We start from the raw sequence: 23,781 nt of genomic DNA, 5'->3' as shown, positions 1-23,781 counted from the left end.
TGCTGCCCTCTGGGCAATTAGGGGATGAGCAATAAGTCCAGGCCTGGCCAGTGACACCTTCATCCTGTGAATGAATTTAAAAAAAAAGCTCTCACTCAGTCTGACTGCCATTACTTAGGGATACTTTATTTCACAAAGCAAAACCACAAACAGATTCTATTAAAACAATGCTTACAGCAGCACTAACTTGTTCCTTTCCTCTTTGAATCTGATACTGACCATATTTTCAATTTCTAACAATCCTTTACAAAGAATGGTGAGACAGGGAAAGAAGGTGTAGTAGTAACATTGGTGATAAACATAGTAACATTACCACAGCCATGGATTGGAAAAGATTTCAGTAAAGGTGAAGGAAAAGTCACGCCCAGTGAGATGCCACTACCAGACCCATATTCCCCTCCCTTCCGTTGCCAGTCTTCTGCAGGGACCATTCCTTCTGCGAAACCTTGGTCCACTCTTAGTTTTATTCTCATCTGTTAGAAATGAAAGATCATGTTATATCAGAACCAACTGTACTGACATTAGGGAAGTACAGAGCAAAAGCAACGTGGATAAGTGGGAGATATTAATGTTTATAATGGGCAAGCATACAACTTGAGTAGTAATGGCAATGAAATACAAAGATGTTGTGACAGTTTTAGAATCCACAAGGGAACAGACTGTACTGCATTGGCAGTGAGTAATGAAAACAATGTAACTCTTTTGAAGACATAATATTATTGAAATTGACACTTTGGCTGAGTAGGAAATGAAGATTTTAAATTGAAGCTAGTGAGCTTTATAGAATCAGAAAATCAGAACAGGATTGAATGGATGAGGAATAAATTGATCCCAATAAACTGAGTTGAATCTTTTATGGGTAAACTTGCAGACAAACAATAGGAAGTAGTATGTAAAGACAAAACCATCACATACCCCCAAAAAGGAAAGTATTCAGTAGAATGGAGGACTGGAAAAAAATCTGGCTGTAACAGCTGCTCCTTTTTTGAGGTATTTTAGGTGCTGGAGGTGATTTCCTCGAATTGCAGGAACAGTAATTACTGTTTCATTGTTTTGGAACTTTGGAAAAAAAAAGTCAAAACAATAGCAGTTTTAAAAGGGAGAAGAACGGACAAAGGAAGCACATGGTGAGGACAGTGCAGGAGAGGAAAGCGAACCTGCACAGTTACTGCCTTTGTTGTTTGAATTCATGTATCACTGGACATCGGAGAGCATCTGGGAAAATGATCAAATAGTGAAATTCACAACTGATCATGGAGGAACTGTTGGGCCAAGTTCACAGCACAGAATCAGATAAGTTAGTCGTTGTTTTAAGTGTGGCCTACAGAGAATCTGCAGTAGTGAGTACATAGAACATAGAAAAATACAGCGCAGTACAGGCCCTTTGGCCCTCGATGTTGCGCCGATCCAAGCCCACCTAATCTACACTAGCCCACTATCCTCCATTGGCCTATCCAATGCCTGTTTAAATGCCCATAAAGAGGGAGAGTCCACCACTGCTATTGGCAGGGCATTCCATGAACTCACGACTCGCTGAGTAAAGAATCTACCCCTAACATCTGTCCTATACCTACCACCCCTTAATTTAAAGCTATGCCCCCTCGTAATAGCTGACTCCATATGTGGAAAAAGGTTCTCATGGTCAACCCTATCTAAACCCCTAATCATCTTGTACACCTCTATCAAGTCACCCCTAAACCTTCTATTCTCCAATGAAAACAGCCCCAAGTGCCTCAGCCTTTCCTCATACAATACCAGGCAACATCCTGGTAAACCTCCTCTGCACCCGTTCCAGTGCCTCCACATCCTTCCTATAGTATGGTGACCAAAACTGTACACAATACTCCAGATGCGGCCACACCAGAGTCTTATACAACTGCAACATGACCTCAGGGCTCCGGAACTCAATTCCTCTACCAATAAAAGCCAGTACGCCATATGCCTTCTTCACCGCACTATTTACCTGGGTGGCAACTTTCAGAGATCTATGTACATGGACACCAAGATCCGTCTGCTCATCCATACTACCAAGTATCCGACCATTAGCCCAGTACCCCGTCTTTTTGTTACTCTTACCAAAGTGAATCACCTCACACTTAGCTACATTAAACTCCATTTGCCACCTTTCTGCCCAGCTCTGCAACTTATCTATATCCTGGTGTAACCTGACACATCCTTCCTCACTGTCAACAACTCCACCGACTTTCGTCTCATCCGCAAACTTGCTCACTCAACCTTCTAGCCCCTCCTCCAGGTCATTTATAAAAATGACAAACAGCAATGGTCCCTAAACAGATCCTTGCGGAACACCGCTAGTAACTGCACTCCATGATGAACCTTTACCATCAACTACTACCCTCTGTCTTCTTCCAGCCAGCCAATTCCTAATCCAAACCTCCAACTCACCCTCAATGCCATACCTCCGTATTTTTTGCAGTAGCCTACCATGGGGAACCTTATCAAATGCCTTACTAAAATCCATATACACCACATCTACTGCTTTACCCTCGTCTACCTCCTTAGTCACCTTCTCAAAGAATTCAATAAGGTTTGTGAGGCACGACCTGCCCTTCACAAAACCATGCTGACTATCCTTGATCACATTATTCCTATCCAGATGTTCATAAATCCTATCCCTTACAATTCTCTCTAAGACTTTGCCCACAACAGAAGTGAGACTCACCGGCCTATAGTTACTAGGGTTATCCCTACTCCCCTTCTTGAACAAGGGAACCACATTTCCTATCCTCCAGTCTACTGGCACTATTCCTGTAGACAACGAGGACATAAAAATCAAGGCCAATGGCTCTGCAATCTCCTCCCTTGCTTCCCAGAGAATCTTAGGATAAATGCCATCAGGCCCAGGGGACTTATATATTTTCACCCTTTCCAGAATTTCCAACACCTCTTCCCTACATACCTCAAAGCCGTCCATTGTAATTAATTGTGACTCAATATTCACAGAGTGGGTTCTTTTTTGATTATATGTTTTTGGAGATATGTCTCTTGATTAAACTTAAAATATAAGCCATTACTATTAATTTAACCTGGGGCAGTGTTTGTAGAGGAATAAGATGGTGTTATTTTCTGGGTCTGTAGATTGTGAAGGAGCAAAAATGTCCTTCAGTAGATATGTACTTCTTGTCAGATGTGGGAGTTTAAAGAGAGTTTAAGGTTTACTGTGGATTATATCTGCCATAAGTGCTGTTTGCTGCGAACCTTATCAGATCAAATGGATTGGTTGGAGGGACAGTTAGAAGCAATGAGGAATCTGCAACAGCAACAGTATGTGATGGACGGCAGTTATAGGAAGGGGGGAAAGTCTCAGATACAGTCACATAGATGGGTTAACTCCAGGAAAGGTAAGAGAGCAGGCAGCTAGTGCAGGAGTCTCCATACCCATTTCAACAGGTATGCTGTTTTGAAAATGTAGGGGTGATGAATTCTCAGGGGAACGTAGCACGAACAGCCAAGTTTCTGGTATGGAGACTGGCTCTAATGCAACGAGGGGTCCGTCAGCTTCCAAGAGATAAATTGTGTTAGGGGATTCTCTAGTTCGAGGTACAGACAGACGTTTCTGTGGCTAGCAGCGTAAAAGCAGAATGGTGTGTTTCTTCCCAGTTTTTTTTAAAATATTGGAATTGGATTACAGATACCAGTCTTCAGCCAATTCAATTCACTCCACATGATATCAAGATGTATTTGGAGACACTGGATACTGCAAAGGCTACAGGTCTTGACAACATTTGGGCAATAGTACTGAAGACGTGCTCCAGAACTTGCCGCTCCCCCAGCCAAACTGTTCTAGTACAGTTACAATAGTGGCATCTACCTGACATTGTGAAAAATTGCACAAGTATATTCTGTATATAAAAAGCAGGACAGTTACTGCCCCATCTGTCTAAGCGATAGAAGGTGTCATCAGTAGTGCTAACAAGCAGTATCTGCTCAGCAAACCTGGTCAGTGATGCTCAGTTTGGTTTCTGCCAGGGCCAGTCAGCTCTGGACCTCAGTACAGCCTTGGTTCAAACATGGACAAAAGTACTGCATTCCAGAGGTGAGCTGAGAGTGACAGCGCTTAACATCAAGACTGCATTTGACCGAGTTACTTGCGGCGTACCGCAAGGGTCGGTGTTGGGTCCACTGCTGTTCGTCATTTTTATCCCTTAATAATATCAAAAAACAAATTATTTGACAAATTCTATTTATGTGCCTACCTATCCCTATCCCTATCTTTCTCTGTTAAGGTTTATGAGAGATGAATGTGTTCAAATTGTCTGCTTTCATTGACTACACTGCAACAGTATCAACTCTTTAAATGCACTTCATCGGCTTGAAGCATCTTCGGAATTCTGTGGTCATTATAAATCTGAGCAACATGTATGTGGATTTCTGTAGCAGGTAGGCAGGGCTGGAAACAGGTATGTTATCCAATTATAACATCAAATTGTGATAAAAGTGTGAGATATATCGAGGAAGTTCAGTTCAGAAATTTGAATAGTTTGGTTTTGCCTGAGTAATACCAGGGAAAGTCAATGGACTCAGTGACAAAGGAATGGAATTTATTGTGGATCTGAAAACATTTGGATTTGGATTACCAATGTTTTAATTGGAGGAAATTACAGTTCACCCAAGGCAGGATAATGATCAAACAGGCTGACAGGTGGAGCTGGATGTTGTCAACATATATATTGAAGTTAAACCATGTTCTCTGATGTTGCTGAAGGACAGCACGTAGTTGACCTAACATTGATGCTTGTGAGGTTACAGAGGTATTGATTTAGGAACAGGAAGAAAAGCCATTAGAATATTCTTTAGCACATTTTGGTAGGCAAGATGGAGCCAAACAGGGCAGTCTGTAGCTTTGGATATGCTGTAATGGAGTGGAAAGCTGATTGAAGAGTTTCAGTCATGAAATTACAGAAAAGATGAACAGATTCAAAAACAAGTAACATTTGTGCCACATACACAGATGCCAGGCAGTGACCATTCAATAGGAGATTTTATTCCTCCATTTTGAACAACACTTAGAGAAAGCACTGAGGATGGCAAGATCACACAATGTACCCTGGGTGGGGAATTTCAATGTTCATCATCAAGAGTGGCTCAGCAGCAATACTACTAATCGAGCTGGTTGGGTCTTAAGGACATAGCTGCTGGACTGGGTCTATGGGAGATGGTGGGGGAACCAGCTTGGGGGGAGGCGCGAAACATACTTAGGTTCATCCTTACCAATCTGCCAATTGCAGATGCATCTGTCCATGACAGTGGAAGAGTTACAGCACACAGTCCTTACGGAGACAAAGTCCTGCCTTCACGTTGAGAATAATCTCCATTGTATCGACACTAGTGTATAAGACAGATGTCAGAGGTAGTTTCTTTACTCAGAGAGTAGAAAGGGTATAGAATGCTTTGCCTGCAACGGTAGTAGATTTGCCAAGTTTAAGTGCATTTAAGTCGTAATTGGACAGGCAAATGGACGTACATGGAATAGTGTAGGTGGGATGGGCTTCAGATTAGTATGACAGGGCAGCGCAACATTGAGGGCCGAAGGGCCTGTACTGCGCTGTAATGTTCTATGTTCTATGAGTGTGGCATCAAGAAGCTCTATCAAAACTGGAATCAGTGGGTATCGGGGGCAAATTCTGTGCTGCTTGGAGTCATATCTAGCGTATAGCAAGATGGTTATGATTGTTGGAGATTAGTTATCTTAGCTCCAGGACATCTCTGCAGGAGTTCCTCAGGGTAATGTCCTCGACCCAACCATCTTCAGCTACTTCATCAATGACCTTCTCTTCGTCATAAGGTCAGAAGTGGGGATGTTCATCGATGATTGCACAATGTTCAGCACCATTTGCGACTTCTCAGGTACTAAAACAATCCATGTCCAAATGCAACAATATCTGGACAATATCCAGGCTTGGGCTGACAAGAAAAGTAACATTTGCGCCACACTAATGCCAGGCTATGACCATTGTTAGGTTCCTTTTTCCTGAGATTCTTACACACTTGATGCAACTGCAACACGCCAACTTCTGTGAACAACCAAAACTTTGTTAAGCACAGTACAAACTTTGGAGAAACTCTTAATACTCCTCACCATGCTTGCAAAGTCAGTAATGACCACAAGACAACCCCCAGTTACTCCCTCACAGTCTCATGCCCCTCAAGACACAATGCAGTGACCACATCATTTCCAGAAACAATATAATGCAAATGACCCCTTAATGGTCAAATCTGTTGTAAATCATTTTTTTTATAACTAAACAAAATAGTCAAACTTCCAACTGTAATGTTCTTATTGATTTTGGATAGGATGATAATGCACATGTAAATTATCTCTGAATAATAGGAGGTGGCCATGTAAATAGCTCTGAATGGCAAGGGATAGGAATGTAAATTCCTTGCAATCTACCTATAAGTCAGAAGCATCACACCCTGGCCTCGGGACATCCAATTTCCTGCAGGTCATATCATCACCAATAAGAGCCAATCGAACCACTGCTCCATGACGTTCAATATAATTGAATTCCCCACTATTGACGTCCTGGGGGTTATCATTGACCAGAAACTCAACTGGAATCACCACATAAACACTGATTAAAAGAGCAGGTCAGACTCTGGGTAATCCAAGGTGGAGGATGGGAAAAAAATTGTGGCTGTTAGAGCTGTACCTTTTTTGAGGAATTTTAGGTGTTGGAGGTGATTTCCTCAAATTCCAGGAGCAGCAATTACTGTTTTATATGTTGTTGCATTGTTTTGGAACTTTGGAGGAGAAAAGATCAAAACAACGGCACTTTAGAAGAGGAGGTGGACAGACAAAGGCAGTCACTACATGGTCAGAGAAAGAAACCCATACTGCTGTCTGACACAACAGCGAATCTGTACAGTTACTGTCTTTGCTGTTTGAATTCAAGTATCTCTGGATATCGGAGTGCATCTAGGAAAAATTAACAAACAGCAAAATTGATAGCTGCCCTTGAAGGAACCTGTATGGGAGAGCTCACAGCACAGGAACAGATAGGTGCATAGTTTCTAAGTTAGCCTTGTTGTAAATCTACAATAGTGAGTAAAGTTGGTTATAACTTTTATTGAGATCTATCTCTTGATTAAATTTTAAGGATATAAGCCATAACTATTAAATTAGCCTGGAACAGTGTTTTTTTAATAGCAATAAGACAGCACTATTTCATCTTACTATTTCATGAGAATTTCCATGTTACTAATGATTATGTCCCTAGGAAGTGTCTTTGATTGTGAATCCAATCAGATCACATGGATCGGTTGGAGCAGCAGTTAGAGGCAATAAGGAATTTACAGGAGCTCGGGGGTGTGATGGATGGCAGTTACAGGAAGGGAAAAAAGCCACAGATATAGTCAGGTAGATGGGCTAAATCCAGGAAAGATAGGAGGGGTAGGCAGGTCGTATAGGGGTCTCCTGTGGCTATCCCCATCTCAAATAAGTATGCTGTTTTGGAAAATGTAAGGGGTGATGGACTCTCAGGGGAATGTATCACTGACAGCCAAGTTTCTGGTATTGAGAATGGCTCTAATGTAATGAGGGGGTATGTCAAATTCCAAGTGACCAATTGTGATAGTGGACTCTCTAGTCAGAGGCACAGACAGATGTTTCTGCAACCAGCAGCGAAAAATCAGAATGGTGCGTTGCCTCACTGATGCCAGGATCAAGGATATCTCAGAGGGGTGCAGAATGATCTCAGAGGGGAGAAGGACCAGCAGGAGATTGTCGTATACATTGGAACTAATGACATAGGAAGATAAAAGGATGAGATTCTGAAGGGAGAATATAGAAAGTTAGGCAGGAATTTAAAAAGGAAGTCCTTTAGGGCAATAATATCTGGATTACTCCCGGTGTTACGAACTAGTGGAGGTAGAAATAAGGGGATAGAGTTGATGAATGAGTGGCTGAGGAGCTGGTGCACGGGAAAAGGGTTCATGTTTTTGGATCTTTGGAATCTCTTGGGTAGAAGTGACCTGTACAAGAAGGAAGGATTGCATGCGAATTGGAAGGGGACTAATACATTGGCAGGGGGATTTGCTGGAGCTGCTTGGGAGGATTTAAGCTATTATGGGTGGGGGGCGGGGGGGGGGGGGGGTGGGGGGAGAGGTGGTGGGACCCAGGGAGATAGTAAGGAAAGAGATCAATTTGAGACTGATACTGTTGGGAAAAGGAGCGAGTCAAACAGTCAGGGCAGGTGAGAACAAAGCAGAGAACAGGGTAGGACTGATAAATTAAACTGCATTTATTTCAATGCAAGAGACCCAACAAAGAAGGAAGATGAACTCAGGGCATGGTTAGGAACATGGGACTGGGATATCATAGCAATTACAAAGATGTGGCTGAGGGATAGACAGGACTGGCAGCTTAATGTTCCAGGATACAAATGCTACAGGAAGGATAGAAAGGGGTACAAGAGATGGGAAGGAGTAGCATTTATGATAAGGGATAGTATTATGGCTGTACTGAGGGAGGATATTTCTGAGAATACGTCCAAGCAAATTATTTGGGTGGAACTGAGAAATAAGAAAGGGATGATTACCTCATTGTGATTGTATTATAGCCCCCCCCCCCCCTCAATAGTCAGCGGGAAATTGAGAAACAAATTTGTAAGGAAATCTCAGTTATTTGTAAGTATAATAGGGTGCTTATGGTAAGGGAGTTTAGCTTTCCAAACATAGACTAAAACTGCCATAGGATTTAGATGGAGAGGAATTTGTCAGCGTGTACAAGAAAACTTTCTGATTCAGAATGTGGATGTACCTACAAGAGAAGGTGCAAACTTGACCTACTCTTGGGAAATAAGGCAAGTCAAGTGACTGAGGTGTTAGTGTGGGAGCTCTATGGCAACTATATTTTAAAATTAATGGAATTAGTGATGGAAAAGGATGGACCGGATCTAAAAATTGAAGATCTAAATTGGAGGAAGGCCAATTTTGACAGTATTAAGCAAGAATTTTCAAAAATTGATTGGGGGCAGATGCTCACAGGTAAAGGGATAGTTGGAAAATGGGAAGCCTTCAGAAATGAGATCATGAGAGTCTAGAGACGATACATTCCTCTTAGGGTGAAAGGCTAGGCTGGTAGGTATAGGGAATGCTGGATGATTAGAGAAATTGAGGTTTTGGTTAAGAAAGCGAAGGAACCATATGTCAGGTATAGACAGGATAGATCAAGTGAATCCTTAGAAGAGTATAAAGGCAGTAGGAGTATACTTAAGAGAGAAATCAGCAGGGCAAAAAGGGGACACGAGATATTTTAGGCAAATAGGGTTAAGGAGAATCTAACGAGATTTTATAAATATATTAAGGAAAAAAGGATAACCAGGGAGAGAATAGGGCCCCTCAAAAATCAGCAAGGCAGCCTATGTGTGTAGCGATGAGAGAGATACTAAATGAGTATTTTGCATCAGTGGAGAAGGAGATAGAAGATGTAGAATGTGAGGAAATAGATGGTGACATCTTGAAAAAATGTCCATATTACAGAGAAGGAGGTACTAGATGTCTTCAAATGCATAAAAGTGAATAAATCCCCAGGTCCTGATCTGGTGTATCCTAGAACTCTGTGGAAAGCTAAGGAAGTGATTGCTGGGCCCTTTGCTGAGAAACTTGTATCATTGATAGTCACAGGTGAGGTATTGTGAAACTGGAGGTTGGCTAACATAGTGCCAGTATTTAAGAAAGGTGGTAAGAAAATGCCAGGGAACTATAGACCAGTGAGCCTGATGTCACTGGTAGGCAAGTTGTTGGAAAAAGTCCTGAGGGACAGGATTTGCATGCATTTAGAAAGGCAAGGACTGATTTAGGTATAGCCAACATGGCGTTGTGTGTGAGAAATCATGTCTCACGAACATGATTGAGTTTTTTGAAGAAGTAACAAAGAGGATTGATGAGGGCAGAGCAGTGGACATGATCTTTATGGACTTCAATAAGGCGTTAGACAAGGTTTCTCATGGTAGACTGGTTGGCAAGGTTATATCTTATGGAATACAGGGAGAACTAGTCATTTGGATACCAAACTGGTTTGAAGATAGAAGATTGAAGACAGAGAGTGATGGTGGCGGGTTGCTTTTCAAACAGGAGGCCTGTGACTAATGATGTGCCACAAGGATCGGTGCTGGGTCCTCTGCTTTTGTCATTTTTATAAATGATTTGGATCTGAACATAGGTATAGTTAGTCAGTTTGCAGATGACACCAAAATTGGAGTGAACAGCGAAGGAGGTTACCCGGAGTAAAACGGGTACTTGATCAGATGGGCCAATGGGCTGAGGAGTGGCAGATGCAGTTTAATTTAGATAAATGTGAGGTGTTGCATTTTAGAAAGGCAAATCTTGGCAGGACTTATATACTTAGTGTTAAGGTCCTGGGGAGTGTTGCTGTACAAAGAGACCTTGGAGTGGTTCATGGTTTCTTGAAAGTGGAGGTTCAAGTAGATAGGATAGTGTAGAAGGTGTTTGGTATGCTTTCATTTATTGGACAGAGTATTGAGTATAGGAGTTGGGAGGTCATGTTGCGGCTGTACGGGACATTGGTTAGGCCACTTTTGGAATTGTGTCCGATTCTGGTCCCCTTCTTATCAGAAGGGGTTTGTGAAACTTGAAAGGGTTCAGAAAAGACTTACAAGGATGTTGCCGGAGTTGGAGGATTTGAACTACAGGGAGAGGTTGAATAGGCTGGGGCTGTTTTCTCTGGAGCATTGAAGGCTGAGGGGTAATCTTTATAAAGTTGTGAGGGGCATGGATAGGGCAAATAGACAAGGTCTTTTCCCTCGGGAAGGGAAATCCAGAACTAGAGAGCATAGGTTTAGGGTGAGAGGGGAGAAATTATGGGCAACATTTTCACCCAGAGAGTGGTGTGTATGGAATGAGCTCCTAGAGCAACTGGTGGAGGCTGGTACAATTCAGCATTTAAAATGCATCTGGGTGGGTATATGAATAGGAAGGGTTTAGAGGGGTATGGGCCAAGTGCTGGCATGGATGAGTTGGACCAAAGGTTCTGTTTCCCTTCTGTACATCTCTATGGTTCTATGAGTCTATGGATATCGTGGGGAATAATATACCTCCTGACTTCTCAAAGCCTGTCCAGCATCTATAAGGCACAAGTCAGGGGTATGGTGGAATATTCCCCCCTTTCCTCAACAACAGTCAAGAATCCAGGACAAAGCAGCCCATTGGATTGGCACTACATCCACAAGCATCCACTCCCTCCACCACCGACGCTGTGTCACAGCAGTGTTTATCATCTGCAAGATGCACTGCAGAAATTCACCAAAGATCCTTAGGCAGCCCCTTCCAAACCCACAACCACTTTCAGCTGGAAGGACAGTGGCAGCAGATACATGGGAACACCACCACATAGAATTTCTGCTCCAAGCCTCTCATTGTCCTGACTTGGAAATATATCGTCGTTCCTTCACTGTCACTGGATCAAATGTTGGAATTCCCTCTGTAATGGTATTATGGGTCAACATATAGCATCAATTGGTAAAGATCTATAAAACAGAATGTATCTGAATTTAATTGATATCAATCTATTGAACCTCTCTTTAATATTGATAGTCAAACCAACTTTTTATTTTTCCAGAAGCTAATCATAAATTTTCTGATTCCTGAAATACAATCTGCCTGGAATCTGTATTAAATGGTGTAGATATTTTCTGTATGAAGCTACAAAGTTTGCTTCTCAAAGATTAAAAATGTGAATTTAATAATCTAATGTAGGTTAGAATAAACTTGAACTACCCACTTGAAAAATTTAGGCAGTATGTATGTGTCCTTTTTGATTGCGATCAATAACCTTTACATGCATCTGTGAAGAGAAGCCTGCATTAGGATTTAGAGTCCAATGATTCTTCTTCAGAACTGACAGCAGTTAGGAAAAGGTAGTATTTCTGCTTATGACAGTGGGTGGGAGCAGAAACGAGTGATGCATAGGTGAAGTTAGGTTGGGCCACTCTCCACCTATTCACTCCTTGTTCCACTCCACCACCTCCTGTCATCACCATAAATACCACCTTAGCTGCTGTCAGTTCTGAAGAAGGATCACTGGACTAAAATCATTAACAATGTTTTCTCTTCACAGTTGCTGTCAGCTCCAGCAATTTCTTTCTTGTTTGTTTCAGATCTCCAGCAGCTGCAGTTCTTTGCATATTACAAGTTAATATAAAACAGTGAGGAACTGTGGTGCATTATTGGATTGATGTTGGCTATTTTGTCACATGATATTAAGACAAAAGGATAATTATATTTCACCGATTGCTCAGCATATTTGTTCTGTGAACAACTGAGCTAAAATCACAACATGGACAGCAACTAGAAAAAGAGAAAGTTAACATTTATCTTCTTTTTCAAAATAATGTCACAAAATTGTAATGTTCTGTTCTGTATGTTCTGGATAAAGTTGATTGTGTATTTGATTGCGGGGTACTTGTGTGTGGTTTACAGAATGTACAGTAATTGAAGTGGAATTCAAATGGAACCATTCCAAAATACACTGAATTTATTTACAAAAAGACAATGGTAGCTGGAATGTGTTACAAAGCAGTAATGCCTCAAGCAGATCACATAACAACATAAACACACCTTCACGGTTTATAAGTATCATATGAAATTTCATTTATGTCATGTAGCCATGCTCTCTGATCTCAACAGATGAATGTTTCTATATTCAAGGTGCTTTTATTGTTGATGGGGTTGCTATGCCAGAAAGCAATGAATGATGAACTATGAGATCAAAGCACGAGATGGATTTGAACTGATCTGCTCTTGAACATGTAAAGATATTAATATAATTTTATTGTAATCTAAGGGAATTGTATTTATTGAGACAGGAAGTTAGAAGTTCTAAAAGTTAGAGGTAAGAGTTTTACTTCATAATTTAATACTAAGAGGAGGAAGGAACAATAGATTTGTTAAGAAATGAATATAAACTTTGCCACTGCTGATCATAAAAGTCACTGCAAATACTTTTGGTGTAAGCAACTCTAGAATAACTCCAGAACAACTGCAACATTTGAATAATGTAAGGTTAGTTCTGGAGGTGAACTTAATAAGGGGAGGCAGCAGAGTATACTCACTCATGTACACACATTCGCTGTGTGCAGTCCGCATATTTTGTAGGCCCCAAATGCTTTTCTTTTCTTTCATTGACAGGTCTTAATAGATTGAGCTGACTTCTGCAATAGATAGGGTACTTCTGTCATAGCACTGACTGCATTTTTCTATTATACATCAGAGGGCTTTAGTCCTTACTCTCCTGGGGATAACAAGTATTTGGTGTATTTGTAATGTTACTGGCCTAGTAATCCAGAGTTCCAGGCTAAAGTTCTGGTGACAGGGGTTTGAATCCACCATGGCAGTTTTAGACTTTTGAATTAAAAAAAAACTCATCATAATCATTGGTGAAATCTGTTCTCCTTAGCTGGTCTGATCTATATGTGACTGCTGCTGCAAAGCAAGGATTAGTTCAGAAAGAGCTTGGAATTTATGTCAAAACTGCTACAGAATCTAAAGAAAGGAATGAAACTGGACTAGCGACAATTGCAAACTCAGTCCAGTCCACCCTATAAAGTTCTTACACTGGGGACTTTTGCCAAAAGGCTATGTTTGCTGACACCCAACAGCATGCACAGTAGAAGTAAGAAATGTCAAAAATATTTTAATAAACTGATTAAAAACTAGCAAATACACAAAATGACAAAAAGTTAATGAAAGTATAGATGTAAAAAATTGTCAAGTATTGATTTTGTAATTTTTTTGAAAATTTGCTTTTTTATTACATATCCATAGATGAAAAAGATTGGAGGTGAGCAAGAGCAGTTGAAAATTATTGGCATATCATTGGTGACAGCGAACATTTTGGAGCCAAAATTGGCTGAGCCTTTCCACAGACTATTCAAGGCTGACATTGTCATACTCTCACAGTCTCACTTTACAATATCCAAGCACCATATCCACCACCCCTATCCCATGGGCAGTGGTGCCATACAGTCTGGAGGGAGTTGCCCTGGGAATCCTTAACATTGATTTCAGACCTGATGTAATCTTGTAGCATTACGTCATCCGCAAGGAGATCTTCTGCTGATCGATCTACCTCCCTTCCTCAGCTAATACCTCTCCATGTTGGACACCACTTGAAGGAAACATTGAGGGTGGCAAGGGCACAGAATTATTCTTTGTAGGGAACTTCAAAGTCCATTGCCAAAGTGGCTTGGTAACTCCATTACTGATCAGACTGATTGAATCCTAAGGGATGTGGCTGTTAGACTAGATCTGTCGCAACTCGTGAGAGAACGAGCGGTAAAGACTTACTTGACTTTATTCTCACCAGTCTTATCTGTCTCACATGCATCTGTCCCTGACCTTGCTGAGTTAAAGTTGCATCTCCACATTGATACCTTCCATTGTGTCATATGGCATTTCTTCATGGCTCAGCATATTCCCACTCTACCATTATCCTCAAGCCAAATGGTGGACTCTGGTTCAGTGAAGAATGGAGGTTGGCATGCTTGCAATACCAAGGATACCTAAAAATGTGGTGTCAATCGGTGAAGCTGCAAACCAGGACCACTTGTATGCATTGCAAACAGTGTACGTAGCATGTAATAGATAGGGTTAAGTAATCCCACAATTAACAGATCAGACCTATGCTCTGCAGTGCTGCCAAATTCCAGTAAGGAAGTGGTGGGCAATTAAATAACTACCAAGAGGAGTAAGCTCAACAATATCCCCATTCTCAGCAATAAGAGTGCCTAGCACATTAGTGCCTAAGACAAGGCTGAAGCATTTGTATCCATTTATAGCTGATTTAGTTCATTCATGTAATATGAAAAAATGTCAGAAAGCACTGGATACTGCAAAGGTAATGAGCTCTGGCAACATTATAGCAATAGTACTGAACACCTGTGCATGCTCATCACTGATTTCTGCCCAACAATTGGTTTTTGCTTGCACAGGTGATACATGAATTCTCTCCTATCTATAAATTTCACTGTTTTGCCTTTACATCTGTGTGTTTTGAGGTTCTCTGAACACAACTGTACCAGCATGATTCATGTCAATAGAGGATGTGCCATTGATTGATATCTATATTGGGAGTCGAGAGTGTGGTGCTGGAAAAGCACAGCAAGTCAGGCAGCAAAATCGATGTTTCGAGCAAAGGTGCTCTAAATGGGAGCCCATTACAGCATGGGGAAGCATGGTGAACAAGGTGTACACTTGGCTTTGGATCCTTGTCCCACAACATTCCCTATACTCTGCCTGGTTTATGTCTCCTAATATGTTGGTGTAAATGAGATGGTCAGCAATATCGGGGAAGGGAGTTCACAGCAAACAAGGAGTCACTGCATTAAAATGGGCAGGATTAAGGATCCTACTGGTCTTTGTCCTGTATAATGTGTGTAGTCAGTGTGTAGTGTTCTTTTTTAAAAGTCCTCACAACAGTGGGCCCTTAACCTCCTTCCTCACAGTTTGAGTCACTTATCTACCAGCTCTGAGTACAGTCGCAACTGTTGCACACTTTCAGTTCCCAGCGCATTGTAAGGCAGAATGAGCGATCTTTGGTCAATGGCTTCCAGCTTTCGCCTGTACATGTTGATGAGGCCTTGAGTATCACTATCTGAGTCTAGATTAGAGTGGTGCTGGAAAAGCAGAGCAGGTCAGGTAGCATCTGAGGAGCAGGAAAATTGACGTTTCGGGCAAAAGCCCTTCATCAGGAATAGAGCCTACATCTATGTCCTTGTTTTTACCACCTTGAGTATCACTATCCCTTTTCTAGTAGCCTATAACATATAAACCCCCAACTCCCTACATACACAAATAGACACAATATGAAATGGGTGTTATGGGTAGAGAGAATGACTAAGAAGGCAATAAATGGTCTCAGTTGATGGGGCTCACTGAGATGATCCTTTTGACTTGTCAGGACTTGCTGCTCCTTGATCTTCCTTCTCCAGTACTTCCACTTGCTTGCAGGAGACATTGAGTGACTGGTTTACACTATAAAGTCTCTAACTTATTGGTTAAAAGATATAGCTTGCTGCATCTAATGAGGATAAATAAACTGATTTTTTTCAGGCTTGAAGCGTCTTTTACTGCAAAGGAAAGGACAGCAACTTCCTTTCTTGAGGTCTGATGACTTCCGACTGAACATTCACACCCATATGCTGTTCAACTACTCGGGAGCCAATTACATAGTTATTGGCAGACAGGAAGCCTTTGACATCAACAACTAGTCACTAGTTTCACAGACCAATCAGCTACATATCGCTGGTCAAATTTCCCTTTGTGCATATTCGCTTGCTACAACCCATCTGCTTGGACAATCAGTAGTGTGAGGAACACTTAAGATGCAGTAAAGTGCATCTTAGGTTTATAAGAAGCCTTATCCCATTTTCAGCCCTCAATGAAAAATAAAGAAATATATAAAAGATAGTCTTTACAAAACCCAGTGATGAAGTACATCAGGGCGTGGGGGACTTGTCAGCCTGCGATTCCAAATTTGCTTCCCTAATGATGTAATTTTCTTGGTCTCTTTCTTCCCTTCTATTTCTTGACTTACAGTTTTCTCTGGGACTTTATTTCTCTACAGTGAAGACAAATGCAAAATATTTGCTCAATCCAGCTATCATCTTTTTTCCACAATTAGATTATTTACAGTGTGGAAACAGGCCCTTCGGCCCAACAAGTCCACACCGACCCTCTGAAGAGCAACCCACCCAGATCCATTCCCCTACATTTACCCTTTCACCTAACACTACGGGCAATTTAGCACGGCCAATTCACCTGACCTGCACATCTTTGGACTGTGGGGGGAAACCGGAGCACACCCACGCAGACATAGGGAGAATGTACAAACTCCACACCGACAGTTGCCTGAGGCGGGAATTGAACCCGGGTCTCTGGCGTTGTGAGGCAGCAGTGCTAACCACTGTACCACCTTGCCGCCCTTTAGATTAGATTACTTACAGTGTGGAAACAGGCCCTTCGGCCCAACAAGTCCACACCGACCCGCCAAATCGCAACCCACCCAGACCCATTCCCCTACATTTACCCCTTCACCTAACGCTATGGGCAATTTAGCATTAATTAATTCCATACTTGTTTTCTATAGGGCAAATACCTACAAAATTCACGCTAATTTTATATTCGGGCTATGTATTATGAATACTTTCCACTGGATTTCCTTCTCAGAAATTTTTTTAGGAGCCAGTGGTGCCCTGCGCCTTTCTCTGCACCAGGGAGTCTTCCTCCATCTTCCTCCTGGGGACTGGATCTACTCCATCACTATTGTTTTGTGAATGCCAATACCACCAGTACAATCTGTGTATCTGGCAGCAGCTCTCTTGAAAGCCAGTTCCGCCATTTGATAGGATCATGGCTGATTGTCACTCTTATGTTTACTTTCCTGCCCTTTCCCCATAATCCTTGATTCCCTTACTGAACAAGAATCTATGTGTCTCAGCCTTAGATATACACCAAGGCCCTGCCCCCACATTTCTTTATGGCATTGAGTTCCAAAGATTCACAATCAGGGCTTTCATCCCATCATCATTGCCCTTTGTTTATTTTATGATACTAATCTTTGACCCACTTTTGTTTTCCTCAAACTGAATATGGAATTCATATTATGATTGCTGTTACCCAGGGCTGTGTACATCTAAGGTAATTAATTAATCCGATATTATTACATAATAATATGCTCAACTAGAATCCTTTGCCCATCTGATGTTACAAGTCTAAATATAGATTAAAATTCTCCATGATTACTGCTGTATCCTTTTGACAGGTTTGATTATATCTTGCTGGTTACTTCTGAGATTTGAAGGACAAATCCATCTATTGTCCCCTTGTATTTGAACAGGGCTGAATGCAGACACTTACCTGACCTAAAACTAAACATTGATTTTGCGGGCTACATGTGCAGCATTGCAATTCAACTTTTTAAAAATTTTATTACAGAAGGATATTTGATTTTTTTATATGAAAAATTTAAGCTTTCAATTGCAGTTTAATGCAGCTGCTTAAATAGAAGTTCATGGTCAAATGTTAAGCAGAACTGTACAACAGAAGAAATTTAATTTTATTTATACAAAAAACTTGTTCTTGGTTATTCAAGGAATGCGTTCGATATTTGAGCTGCAATTGAGATTTTATTTCAGATTCTTGCAAGATTAATATTTCATTTGTGAAGTATGCATTCAGTCAATCTTTAAAATGAACATGTATTTTTCAAATTTATATCAACTGAAGGATTTTGCTGCAAATTAAACCTCTGTCATGCAAGATTTCAGTTGCATATTTGTCTTCATTGATCTTCACAGTCAATGCAGTTTATTTTTAACATTTCTGACATAAAATGGTTAAAGATTGTACCTGTTATGAAGCTTAGATTGAACAATATTATACAGCAGCGGTTTCTGACATTCTACTGGATATCAAAGTAGTTTGAATAGTGTTCAAAAGTTCATATGATCTACAAGCGCATTAAGTACTTGGAAGGATTTTCAGCACCTGAAATAGCTGCCAGGCTATTTAAAGATTCTCAGCTCGTGAATGTTCCACAGCAGCACCATGGTGGTGATCGTTGTACTGGTTGAATCTGATTTCAGTCAGTAGTTCATTGCGATTTCGGCATAGATAAATCAACATTCTTTGCCCCAAACTGCTTTCTTGTATCAATAATCCAATGTGAACAAGTACTATTCCAACTTTGCAGCTTTAAAAATTCTTTCAGTATGATACAAACTGGTAAGTATTCCATCTTTATTTGTCAGTTTGCAGTTGCTATCTGCAATTCAAAATAAACTGATAAGTAACTGTTTAAGTCTTGCCAAAAAATGCATTCTGAATAAAAAGTTAATTTTGCTTCGTGTTTCAACAAATTTCAAGAAAAACATTGAAATCCTTGCTTATATTGAGTTAAACAGGGTGTTGAATGAGTAAAAATATGTTACCTATTCAAGTGAACATAAATAGGTAAACCAAGAGTTCACAATTATTTTGTTTCGTTATCATTTATAAGGTGAGAATTTTGTAAAAATATATCTGTTGATAGTTAATATTAAACTGTTCTATTAATGTCTTCTGTTCTACTCTGGTAAGTATGTGTGTGCGTGCGTGCACAGTGAACAGTTAATCCACAGATCCAGGTAATACTCCAGGGACCAAGTCTGAATCACAGCAAATGGTGGAATTTGAATTCAATAAAAAACTGGAATTAAGAGTCTAATGATGACCATGAAACCATTGTTGATCATCGGAAAACCCATCTGGTTCACTCCTGTCCTTTAGGAAGGGAAACTGCCATCCTTACCTGGTCTAGCCTATGTGTGACTCCAGACCCAAAACAATGTGATTGACTCTTAACTGCCCTCTGTGACAGGCAATAAATGTTAGCTTAGCCAGCGATGCTCTTATCCCATGAATGAATAAAATAATGCAAATTTTGCTCCATGTTTGAATCTCTCCAATTAAGTTTCTATTACTGCTGCATTGATCATTAGTATTATCAAGTGCACAAATGAAATTCTGAAAAATTAAGTGTGCTCCTGGTTCAAAAGTTCAGCTCTGGACAAAATATATCAACTCTAAACTTAGGCTATTGAGAAAATCACTTAAAGATGAAACTTGATGAAATTACATCATATATTATTGTACAATGTCATTTTAGTTTTATTTATTCTGGTATTTTCTGGGGGAGGGAGCATGGTGTTGGGGATTGCTGATGCTACTAAGTTCAACAGGCTTCAAGAATGTACTCTGGGATTGTGAAGCATGATTATCCTATATGATCGTGATGTCACACAGGCACCATAACAACTTACTGCTGCCAGCTGTTTTAAAAGCCTTCCTATATGGCTGAACACCTGAATGAGGGGCCAATTTTGTGAACGGCCAGCATTAAGAGGTACAGTTAGTAAGTTTGCAGATGACACCAAAATTGGAGGTGTAGTGGACAGCGAAGAGGGTTACCTCATTACAACAGGATCTGGACCAGATGGGCCAATGGGCTGAGAAGTGGCAGATGGAGTTTAATTCACATAAATGCGAGGTGCTGCATTTTGGGAAAGCAAATCTTAGCAGGACTTATACACTTAATGGTAAGGTCCTAGGGAGTGTTGCTGACCAAAGAGACTTGGAGTGCAGGTTCATAGCTCCTTGAAAGTGGAGTTGGAGGTAGGTAGGATAGTGAAGAAAGCATTTGGTATGCTTTCCTTTATTGGTCAGAGTACAGGAGTTGGGAGGTCATGTTGCGGCTGTACAGGACATTGGTTAGGCCACTGTTGGAATATTGTGTTCAATTCTGGTCTCCTTCCTGTCGGAACAATGTTGTGAACTTGAAAGGGTTCAGAAAAGATTTACAAGGATGTTGCCAGGGGTGGAGGATCTGAGCTACAGGGAGAGGCTGACAGGCTGGGGCTGTTTTCCCTGGAGCGTCGGAGGCTGAGGGGTGACCTTATAGAGGTTTACAAAACTATGAGGTGCATGGATAGGATAAATAGACAAAGTCTTTTCCCTGGGGTGGGGGAGTCCAGAACTAGAGGGCATAGGTTTAGGGTGACAGGGGAAAGATATAAAAGAGACCTAAGGGGCAACATTTTCACACAGAGGGTGGTACGCGTATGGAATGAGCTGCCAGAGGAAGAGGTGGAGGCTGGTACAATTGCAACATTTAAGAGCCATTTGGATGGGTATATGAATAGGAAGGGTTTGGAGGGATATGGGCCAGGTGCTGGTAGGTGGGACTAGATTGGGTTGGGATATCTGGTCGGCATGGACGGGTTGGCCAAAGGGTCTGTTTCCATGCTGTACATCTCTATGACTCTTTGACTCTATTAGTTAAAATTATCCTGCACTTCTTAAAAGGGAGGAGCCTTGCAGTTGTGGAGAGTGTTGGTATTTTACAGGAAGTAAATCTGACCTGTAAAATGTTGAATAATGACATAGCATGAGAAAAAAAGTGGTCTCCAACATTTTTGCATAAATAACCAGAGATTTTGGTTGAGAAGGTTATAAGTAAGAGAGATGTCCTGAAAGAAAAGCCTAAAAAACCCACCAGACTTGTGATCAGGAAACAGTAGAAGTGAATAGCTGTGGAAGTCATTGCCAAAAAACCCAAGAATCTGGATAGAGAGATGCAAGAAGTTCAATTCGCCCAAAAGCAGTCAAAGTGAATGCTTTTTCAAATTCTATATCCAACCATGAACTTTAGACACTGCACAAAGCAATCATTCGCTAACAACCTCCATCCATCAGGCATCAATCTTGACATTTAAATGCTCTATCACACACTTAGCACTACTGCAAGCTTCACATATTTTTCCTTTGCAGATCCAGCCAACTGTTTCACCATGACAGCCACATTACACAATAGGATTGCAAAACGTTCAGTGACATTCTTCCCTCTTTTGCCGGACAAAATGGCATTCAACTGGAGGCAGCAGGAGCTTAAACATGCCTATATACACGAACCCTTATGGATAATATGTTACTGTGCATTATCAGCTGCCCCTTACTATGAATGACTGTGATCAGTAGAGTAGATGAAATTGTGGGAGACAATATCCTTCTGCTTATCCCCCTCCCAACATCTGTCAGTTTCTTTTATTTTACAAGATGCAGATGGTATAAGCATGTACCTTTTATTTTATCCCCACCTTCCCAGACTGCAATCATGGTGCCTTTCCCTTTCTGATCATTGAAAAGTGCAACTGCCAATAGATCAGTCAGTGGAGGAACATAAAGAAGACATTAATGCTAAAGATACACAGTGTAATTTAAGGGTTAATATTGAGATAGAACCTACACATGGTGAAACACTATTACATCCACAAATGGTAGAGGGCACGGATATAAACTTATGAATTAATAGCAGGAGTGCTCTGTCATTCAATAAGCTCATGGCTGATCTGATTGTGGTTTCAACTCAACTCTAAATTCCTGCTCACTCGTGATAACTTAGACTCTTTTCTTAGACAAGAATCTATCTACTTCTGCTTTAAAAGTATTTAATGGCTCCACTACTGTCGGAGCAAGAGAATCTAAAGACTTGCAATTTGAGAATTTTTCCACATCTCTGTGTTAAACGAAATACTCTATATTTTGAAACTGCGTCCCCTAATTCTAATCTCTTCCAGGAGCTGAAATACCTTTCAGCATCCTTCCTGTCAATAATAAAACCAACACTCAGTACCGATGGTCTTACCGGTACTCTTTACAACTTAGCAGAAAAACTATTTTCCTTACAATAAATGACAATATTTAATTTGCCTGTCTACTTGTACCTGCAGAAGGGCTAATGCCCGAAACGTCGATTCTCCTGTTCCCTAGATGCTGCCTGACCTGCTGTGCTTTTCCAGCAACACATTTCCATCTCTGATCTCCAGCATCTGCAGACCTCACTTTCTCCTACTTGTACCTGCATACATACATTGTGATTCATTTATCAGGGCATCATGATTTTTTTCTATCTCAGAATTTTGCATTCTCTTTTTCGTTTAAATAGTAGGCTGATTTTCTATTCTTCCTCCACAGTGGACAAATATATATTTTCCTGTATTATACTCCATTTGCCTTTTTTTTCTTATTTATATTCCCTGGTATATTTCTTCACTAGAAAAATGTAAGTGTGGAGGTAGTTGTAAAGTATGAGATATTTCTCTTCATAAAAACGTAGAAAATAGGAACAGGAGTAGGTCTTTTGGATATTCCAGCTTGTACCACCATTCATTATCATTGAGGCTGCCATCGAATTTGATAACCTGTTCCTGCTTCTCCCTATATGCTTTGGTCCCTTCAACCCCAAGTGCTGTATCCAATTTCTCCTTGAAATAAATGTTCTGGCGGTTCGGGCTTTCTTGCACTGTCGTTCTTCTCAACTCATTGCACATTCAAGCGTGAAGAAAACACCACATTTTATGTGTGGACAGGGAAGACGTTCTTCCCTATCACTGCCCTCTGGTCAAGATTTTCAGGGCTCTAAGTGTCATATTTAAAAAGTACCTGGCCAGCACATTACTTTCTGCAACCCAGGAACATCACTCAAAAATTATTCATTAACCCAACCACCCAGGAGATGTCAGCAACCCCAGGCAAAATAGCAAGAGGGCAACTGGTAAAGTTGTCTGAGGCAGGCTGACAAAACTTTGAGCAAGCTTCCTCAAACTCAGCTTCACCTGCTGAAGTGGCTCCAAGACTTTGTTCTGGGAAAGGAACGATTAATAATAATTGTAGTCACTTTGGGGACATGGGTATCCACCTTCTGCATAACCTGCCTCTCAAACAAATGTAGCACGTTAAACACAGTCCTGTAGTGTCTTTCCATCTATTAAGAATTCTCAGCAGTAATAGTTTCCTTGCAGACTATCTCTTGAGGCTCACTGACCACTGTATGCGCTCACATGCGCAACATATGGAGCAGTGCAAAAAGTGCTGAGGCTGTCATTCTCTCCTGTCCTCTGGAAGGAACGTAGCTTCAAGAAAGCAATAACATAAGCTGGTTGTTTAGGTTCAGAAGTCAATCAGCATAACTTCACTCCTCTACTTCTCTGTAGTAGATGAATACTGCTTGCATCTGAGTTTCAATCATGTAAGCACGGTCCTATGTAATCCTGCATAACTCCATGCTGATGCTCTGGTCAGGTGACTGGTCAGCACGTTATTGGTGATAAGAGAGTAAATTAACTTAAAATTAATGTCAAAGTATCCTACAAAGTATCAAACATTTGATACTTTGCAACATTTGCCCTCACATCTAACCACTAT

The 23,781-nt window shown here is 40.9% G+C and overlaps 1 protein-coding gene across 9 annotated transcripts in view; it reads left to right on the top strand.

The window, feature by feature from the left end:
• Nucleotides 1-23,781, top strand: part of LOC122552711 (CAP-Gly domain-containing linker protein 4-like) — a 433,681-nt gene that overhangs the window by 20,608 nt on the left and 389,292 nt on the right. The window contains exon 1 of one of the 9 annotated variants that reach the window (XM_087991249.1): nt 18,618-18,765. The exons of the other annotated variants lie outside the window; for them this stretch is intronic. Within the exon in view, the coding sequence (XP_087847375.1) occupies nt 18,753-18,765 (13 nt within the window). The 5' untranslated portion in view covers nt 18,618-18,752. Of the gene's footprint in view, nt 1-18,617; nt 18,766-23,781 lie in introns of those variants that run through there. 9 annotated transcript variants of the gene reach the window in all.

This window comes from Chiloscyllium plagiosum, unplaced genomic scaffold, assembly GCF_037043375.1.
Source record: "Chiloscyllium plagiosum isolate Xiang-an unplaced genomic scaffold, Cpla_swu_hap1 HiC_scaffold_10, whole genome shotgun sequence".
In the NCBI taxonomy this organism is placed as follows: Eukaryota; Metazoa; Chordata; class Chondrichthyes; order Orectolobiformes; family Hemiscylliidae; genus Chiloscyllium; species Chiloscyllium plagiosum.
The sequence above is the reverse complement of the archived record's forward strand: the minus strand, read 5'-3'. Positions and strand labels throughout refer to the sequence as shown.